The following is a 7,305-nucleotide window of genomic DNA, read 5'->3' as shown; positions in this document are numbered from 1 at the left end:
TAACTCCAAATTCAGCATCCACGTTATATTATGTCACATCACCTTTAAAATTAGAACTATTAGACCAAACTTACATAAATTATAAACCGTCAAATTTGAAATAACTAGGAGACATAAAGGACAGATGCCTTTAGAAGCCAGTGATGCTTTTGCAGACGGCTGTCCTAAACTCATTCGTATCGTTTCCCCATATGTTCAATGTTGCCGAAAGGAACACTTCGGACGAGAATGATAATACCACGTTAGAAAGTAAGCTGTTGTCTTTTTTTTTTTACCGGCCTATGCATGCATGAATTTTTTTATCTTATTTTTTTATAATGTAATAAAATCATCCAAGCGGTTGCATCAACGAGGGATGCACAAAGCCGGCCGGCATGAACTTTTTCATCTAACTCCAACAAAATCCAAAAGATCAGGTTGCATCAACGACTGTGTCTTCTTCCAAAACCTCAGAAGTCATACTCTTGACATCAGAAAACTGATTATATTTGCTCCTTTCAAATTTTCCAATGCACCAAGTGGGGCACGTAGTCAGACTATCTCGGAAGTTATTCTCGGGAATATAACGATTTCTTCATCTTCAAATAAAAGAGAAATCAAAGTTTTATCTGACAGCAGTAATGCGACCAGCACAACGAGCACTCGACAGAAAAGCTGTCGTCAACGTACAATTAATTAGTGGTATGATAACATCAAGTTGCTTCTAGTACTCAAAGGAGTAATTGATTTTGCTCAACGACTTCCACATTATAATGTTGCTTGTTGCTACTCAAAGGATAATTTTAATGTGACCGAAAGCGACGCCATACAGGAAGAATGAAAACCTACTCTTCTCCATTAGATCTCTGCAAACAAGTGGACAAGTTATTACAATTCGTACGGGTGCAGATATGCAATAATTTTATAACATTTTCCAATAAGAACTTATTGCTAGAAGTGTTGTAATGAAATATTTTGCTAATCGGAAAGGGAGGCTCTGTACGGTGAACGGTCATCACCCTCTCAAAATTTCTGGAAATTAGCATAGACTGGAACATTAAATTTCAATAATTATTTGTTATGCTGCTGAACAAGTTGCAACGAATGATGTTGCCATTAGCAAACGTTTCAGCATTACGAAACTGGTAATGGCAGTGTTCCTTGACGTTAGACTCAATACCACGGAATCAGTGAAAGCAGATAGAATGTCACAGACAGTTTTTATAACCCATCACTAGCAAAATATCCACAGACGGTTGCTAAGACAAACGTGTCTATAACATGATCATCGTTTGGGTGTGTTAGAATTCACATACAGTTTTTACAAATTCGTCTATTTCGATCATACAGACACAGATGGTGTTTAAAGAAATCCGTCTGTGATATTGTCACTTAGGGTTCTAGTAAGATCCATCTGTGTCTGTAAGATAGGTACAAAGATTTTCTGAAAAACTGTTTGTAGTTAAAGACCCGGGTACTATTTTAAATTTGACCTCTCGCTCTTTGGCTTCCTGCTACCCCCATAAAAACAAATCGTCCGTCTCCCCTTGCTCAATGAAGCTAAAGCTATGAGAAGTTCATCTCCCTCTCTCTCTTCGTTGCCATCCAAGCCCCTTCCTCAAAGGTTAGCTAGGGTTTGTTTCCGCAACGGAAGGGCGAGATCTGGGCGCCGAATCCCCTTCCTTGCACTGAGGTGAGTAGGGTTTTCATCGCAGTTTTATTAGGGTTTGCTTCGATCTGGTGTACTGAAGGTAATGTGTTGTTTGTGTGTCTTAGATCTGTAATGTATTTGTTCATTGCTATCAAACGCTGAGATGATGGGGTTGTTCCTATGACTACTTCCATGATTCGGATGCTCTGCGTCAATTTCGGTTATGTGGAATATGTGTTCTTTGTTGCTGTGAAGGGTATCACCGTAGACCTAGTTTTTTTTTCTGTGAATCATGTTCTATTGTCTGTTATTCTAAATAGAAATTTCTCTATTGTTGTTTATCACAAGTGAGACATTTTTGTCAACTGCAAAACTAGTTTGAACTGTCATCTCTTACTTAACAAAGGCTGGAGATTTGGTAGCAATGCAGTTTGATTCTAGCACATGGCTGAGTTAGTTAGGATGGAGCCTGATCTGGATAACAGCGAGATGATGCTTCGGTTCACATTGTGGTGAAACACAGGCAGCTGAAATGATGTCAATCATCTCATCCTTCTGGAAGATGGCATGGTCAATGATGTCAATCATCTCATCCTTCTAGAAAATGACATCGTCAATTATGTCAATCATCTCATTCTTCTAGAAGATGACGTCTCCAACCATCGCATCCTTTTGGAAGACGTTGTCAATGATGCCAATCATCTCATCCTTCTGGAAGACCACACGAGATACAATTAGGGATTGTGTATAGCTAGTAGGTTTGTGTCATGAACAATATGTGCTACTTCTGTGTATAGAACAATGTGTTCTGATGTGTTATATATATGTGTTCTTATGTGTATATATATTCGTGTGATGCAATTATGTATATATTTGTGATGTTCTTATTTGTGATACGTAAATGACTGTGATGTTTTTATGTATATTATGAGAGCAGTCAGGAAGCAAAATAGTTTCTTAGGGGGAAATGGTCACACAAACGGTTTAAAAAAATTGACTGTAACACTTTATACAGATGGGTTTTAACAAAAATCGTATGTGACCCTTAATACGTATAGATAGTTTTTTCAGAAAATCCATCTATGTATAGCTATATTACAGACATAGGTCTTATTTAGATCCGTCTGTGTGTAGCTCTATTACAGACAGAATTGTAACCGTCTGTAACAAGATTGATATCACAGATACTTTTATAGAGACAAAACCCATAACCATCTGTGATAACCCGTTATGGAGTAGTAACTGGATAATTTAGTCGCTTCTTCAGAAATCAAGAGGGCACTAAAATCATAATTTGTACAATAAACGTAGTGCTTACTCAGCAGATCGGAACACCTTAGAGCATGTATCAATGAGATAGAAAAGATTTATATCATCACATAACATGCATGGTTTTAATTGTAAAATTCAAACGAACATTATGTAAACTCCGTCCTTCGCTCGAAGACGAGAGTATCTCAGAAAACTATAGGACAAGCCAATTTCCACTTTCAAAGCTATGCATGCATCAACTAACATAGCAATTCATAAGTTCACCCTGGATGATCTTATTGTACCATATCGACTTAGCTGCTTTCTCCCATAGTTCCACAGCAGCAGCGAGACAAACTCTCTTGGGGTGCTCGTACCCTTGGTTTGCTAACACAACATCCATTCTATTCCGAGAGATGATAAATTCAATGCAAGCATCTTTGAGACTGATACAGCAATGCTGGGCAGCTAAAGCTAAAGTGGATGCGACACTCTCAACATCAAATCCCTTGCAAAGGATGCTCTCGCATACCGACTTCATCCTTTCCATGCCATACCTGTCCGTAGCTACAAGAAAATGCTTAACCATGTCTTCTTTCTCATCATGATCAAGATCATCCATGACGGGAAACGAATCAGTATATATGAAGTGAAGCAATGCCTCGAAAACAACAGGATCCATACATTCGATTGTTTTGTTCTCCATACCTCCTGTGTCTCTCTTCGGCTCGTAGAGTTCCACTTTAAAGACTGGAGAGCGCATTGTGAGCACAATCTTGTGGGCATGGAAAACCTCACCTTCTACCTCGAATGTCACATCAGTTTCCTCCTTTAACTCTAGCAATCTTCTACGGTCGTCCGATAAGTCTGAGGGTGGGACTTGAATATCGAAGTTGGAGGCGAGAGCCGTCTCTTTCACCAGTGATTCTTTGATTACTATGACATCACACTCTATCAGGAGGCAGTCGTCTTGCACGAAATCCACTGTCAACAAGTCTAGTTTGGTCTTCCTCATGAACGTGGTGATACCCGATGTCAGATTTTCACTGTTGAACACAATCGGCCAGGAGTATTAGATGATGATGACCGCTCGGAGACTGGGTTGACCATCCTAAATTCGAAGAGTGCCCTCACCTCGACAAGCTCGCTCGTGAGCTCAAGAAAGATTGAGACAAATTCTTCTTGGGGACCCTCTCTGTCTGAGTTGTAACGGATGCGCCAGTCGTGGCCGCCGACGGTGAAGTTGGCAGAGCAGAAGGACGACTTGTTGATGCTGAGCTGCCTGTGCAGGCTGTAGCGGGTGATCTTGAACGAGTCTGTGCCCTACACCGTCTCCACAGTGGACACCGACATCATCCTCATCCTTGGCCTCCGGGATGCCATTGCTGGCGTTTTTTTGCAGAGGGAAGTTGGCAGGGGCAACGGTGGTGAGAAAAGGAATAGAGGCGGCGAAGAGGGCTTTGGCCTTTGGCTCCATACAAAATGTGCGTGGAGGTAGCCTCGCAACACCGACCAAGATAAATTGGCTCACCAAACAAACCCGAGAGGTGGTTGACCATGCAATGCAAATTCCTTGTGGCACTCAGCAAAGCAAGAATCGCTCGCACGGTGGCCTAGTCAGCCCCATGCATCGACTCTGATTCTCCAGGTACGGTGCAACTAAAAATTTATTTAATATGCAACGGAAGCTACCAATATAGCATTACAAAGAAACTAATTTTGTTTTACCATATAACCTAGTGTTAGAAATAAATTTAGAAATTAGTCTATCACATAAGAAGAATATTAGTGATTTTTTTAGATTTTTAAGATTTTATTTGAGGCCCTAACAATGTTAAAAGTTGTAAAAATAGCCTCTTTTTTTAAAGAATTTTAGTTTAAATTCTACAGAGACTTTTTAGGTAAATCCAATTAAAATAGGTTGTACATGAATTATGAAACAATATAAAAAAAATTTAGAATTTTTGAAGAAACAAAATACTACTGCACCCATAAACAGTACCAGTAAAAAGTGAATTTCAAGATGTAGGCAAAAAGTGGTGTTTGTGAAACTACTGTAGCAAGTAGTGGATTTGTGAGACAAATATCCTAAGTATTGGTGGGAATGCAAAATAGGTATAAAAATAGTGGATTTGTGGCAGTTTGCCTCAGGTATTGGTGGGTTTGTAAAATTTACTCTTTTTCAAATGCACTGCTCATCATCCGGCAATACAAGGAACAGTCCGATGCTCTGCTGTGTTCGGAAATTGTCCAATTCTTCCTCTCCTTTCTCTGACTCATTACCCTCACAGCTTAGTGAGATTTGCAATCTGCTCGTGCGCAGGGACGCAGTTTTGATTGGCTGCAAACCAGTTGCCACTTGACAAATTTCATTCCCTGCACCTGCACAGTCAACAGAACATCAATCTTAATCACCAAAAGAAAGAAAAGGGAACACAAATCTGGAGAACTTTTAGCACCCATGATCCACACTGTAGACTGTAGTTTTCTCCCTCATAGTGCAAATCAGTTCAGGGAAGACAAGCATATAACAGAACAATCATTGGCTACCAACGGACAGAATCATGCTGAACACCAACTCAGTCGTGCTACCTCACAGCTATTCAAGGTTTTAAAAGCAGCAGTTCATCGGATTACAGAGAAGTCAAAGAGACCAGTGTATCAGGAAGACATAACGCGTTCAATGACTGAAGTTCTTTAGGGGATTCATCTTTACATTACACAAAGCATAATTAATCAGAATATACCTCATCGATCTAAGCCAGATTGCATTCAGAATTTCAGATATGAGCCCAATTTTAAAAGTATATATACTGAGAATTTAATTTGAACAACATACCATATCAAGAATATCACCAAGACAGAATTTCAGGTTGCATTCAGATCTGTGTCTTGATCTATTAGAACTTTCAGGGTAAGGACTGTATCAGTGTTGCTAGAGCTACCATCCGGCCAACAAGATTACGTGCGGTTGAACATGCAAAGCTCATCCAATATTTTGCGCTTACCTATGCTATGTACGTCAACAGCTGCGGGGGATGCAGCCCTAGAAATCTTCCCAGCTGCAGAGGGCAATCTAGAGGGACAGAGAAATATCAGTTGTAAACATTGCACAATTAAAGAAATATCAGTTGTAAACATTGCACAATTAAAGAGAAACATATACCGGAAGAATTCTAAATGAAAAGATTAAGACTTTATATATAGAACAAATGGCTATTAACATTAGTGCACTCCATAGTCATTAGACTCTCAACATCAAAAAGGAAATTCATCAGACCACAGCGACAGTCCCCACTCTACAGCTTTTCATCATGATATCTTTGCTTTCCATATGCAGAATACTCCATTTTAATCAAGTAACACTCACATTTTTTTTAGAAAATGGAAAAGAGTTCCAGCCTTCTGCATTATGTGATGCATACAACTCTTGTTCATTATTACACTATCTCAGCTCATAACTGAATGTTGAAAGGAAATGGAAGCGTAAAAGACCACATGAATATAAATGATTGATCACATAGTCTAGTACTAAACAACCACCTATTCTTGACGAAGAACTCCATGGCTATCACCTCCAAAACTTGGCACACCATGCTTATATTTTGCCTCTCACTTTTCTACTGTATGAATCTCCAGAATCTCAGCCAGTAAGTACCCTTGAAAACTGCTTGCATAAAAAAAATTATTTTTTCTTATCAAAGGCAATATTATTATGGCATAGCCAAATTGCCCAAAAAAGTGCAGCCACCCCAACCAAGATTATTTTTCTTTGACTTGCTTCTAAGTCACTTAGCCAACTCCCCATTATATGGAGCATATCTCTAGGTTTGTTAATGCCTAGAGACTATTCTGACTATCTGCCATGAGTTAGCAAAGTGACACTCAAAAAAGAGATGTTAAATATTTTCATTGTTGTTGCAAAAACTGCATTTGAGGCTACCATTCTAGTTTCTTTTGGCCAGGTTATAAGTAACACTCACATGAATCACTCAATGACATTTCTTCGCTTTATTTCAGCAGTGAAATTGTGCAGGCATGAAGCATGATCTCAGAATTATTCCTTAACCACACTACGTCCACGGAACCTTATACCTACTCAACCAGCGAAATGAGGACCAGGCATCTGTCAATATATATAGGGTAAAGTATCATCCTCCTGAGCACATTCATGGATTCACCAAGGACCACCGCTTAACAATATTATGACTAGACATGCTACATTAGCTCGAATCTTATGGGCTCATGGATGTGCCTGCAAGGCTGCACCTAACACATTGTTCATAACTAAGTATAGAGGACTCAAACAATCGTACAAATGAACATGTGTGAATGTTAGGTTAGTAATGAAAAATAATTCAAGTCCCCAAGTCTGCTTGAAAAGAGGAAGCAAAGACAGCATGGTACTCAGTACTCACCCAATG

The 7,305-nt window shown here is 39.4% G+C and overlaps 2 protein-coding genes across 2 annotated transcripts; both read right to left on the bottom strand.

Annotated features, from left to right (window-relative positions):
* Nucleotides 1-3,070: 3,070 nt before the first annotated feature.
* On the bottom strand, nucleotides 3,071-4,605 carry LOC133896237 (BTB/POZ and MATH domain-containing protein 1-like). The gene has a single exon (XM_062336802.1). The coding sequence runs from the start codon at nucleotides 3,894-3,896 to the stop codon at nucleotides 3,138-3,140; it is 759 nt and encodes a 252-aa protein (XP_062192786.1). The 5' UTR covers nucleotides 3,897-4,605; the 3' UTR covers nucleotides 3,071-3,137.
* Nucleotides 4,606-4,753: 148 nt separating this feature from the next.
* On the bottom strand, nucleotides 4,754-7,289 carry LOC133895414 (uncharacterized). Its single transcript, XM_062335715.1, has 3 exons — nucleotides 6,425-7,289; nucleotides 5,890-5,957; nucleotides 4,754-5,263 (listed from the first exon to the last, which is right to left on the bottom strand). The coding sequence occupies exons 1-3, from the start codon at nucleotides 6,475-6,477 to the stop codon at nucleotides 5,064-5,066; spliced, it is 321 nt and encodes a 106-aa protein (XP_062191699.1). The 5' UTR covers nucleotides 6,478-7,289; the 3' UTR covers nucleotides 4,754-5,063.
* Nucleotides 7,290-7,305: the final 16 nt, after the last annotated feature.

Source organism: Phragmites australis, chromosome 16 (assembly GCF_958298935.1).
Source record: "Phragmites australis chromosome 16, lpPhrAust1.1, whole genome shotgun sequence".
NCBI lineage: Eukaryota > Viridiplantae > Streptophyta > Magnoliopsida > Poales > Poaceae > Phragmites > Phragmites australis.
The sequence above is the reverse complement of the archived record's forward strand: the minus strand, read 5'-3'. Positions and strand labels throughout refer to the sequence as shown.

What these genes read in the sequence shown, in the direction of transcription:
- LOC133896237 (XM_062336802.1), bottom strand. Translation starts at nt 3,896, where the DNA reads ATGAGGAAGACCAAACTAGACTTGTTGACAGTGGATTTCGTGCAAGAC.
- LOC133895414 (XM_062335715.1), bottom strand. Translation starts at nt 6,477, where the DNA reads ATGGTGTGCCAAGTTTTGGAGGTGATAGCCATGGAGTTCTTCGTCAAG. An exon ending in GAGTTCTTCGTCAAGAATAG is followed by an intron (nt 5,958 to 6,424) that starts GTGGTTGTTTAG and finishes CTGTCCCTCTAG; the next exon opens with ATTGCCCTCTGCAGCTGGGA. An exon ending in TGTTGACGTACATAGCATAG is followed by an intron (nt 5,264 to 5,889) that starts GTAAGCGCAAAA and finishes TTGACTGTGCAG; the next exon opens with GTGCAGGGAATGAAATTTGT.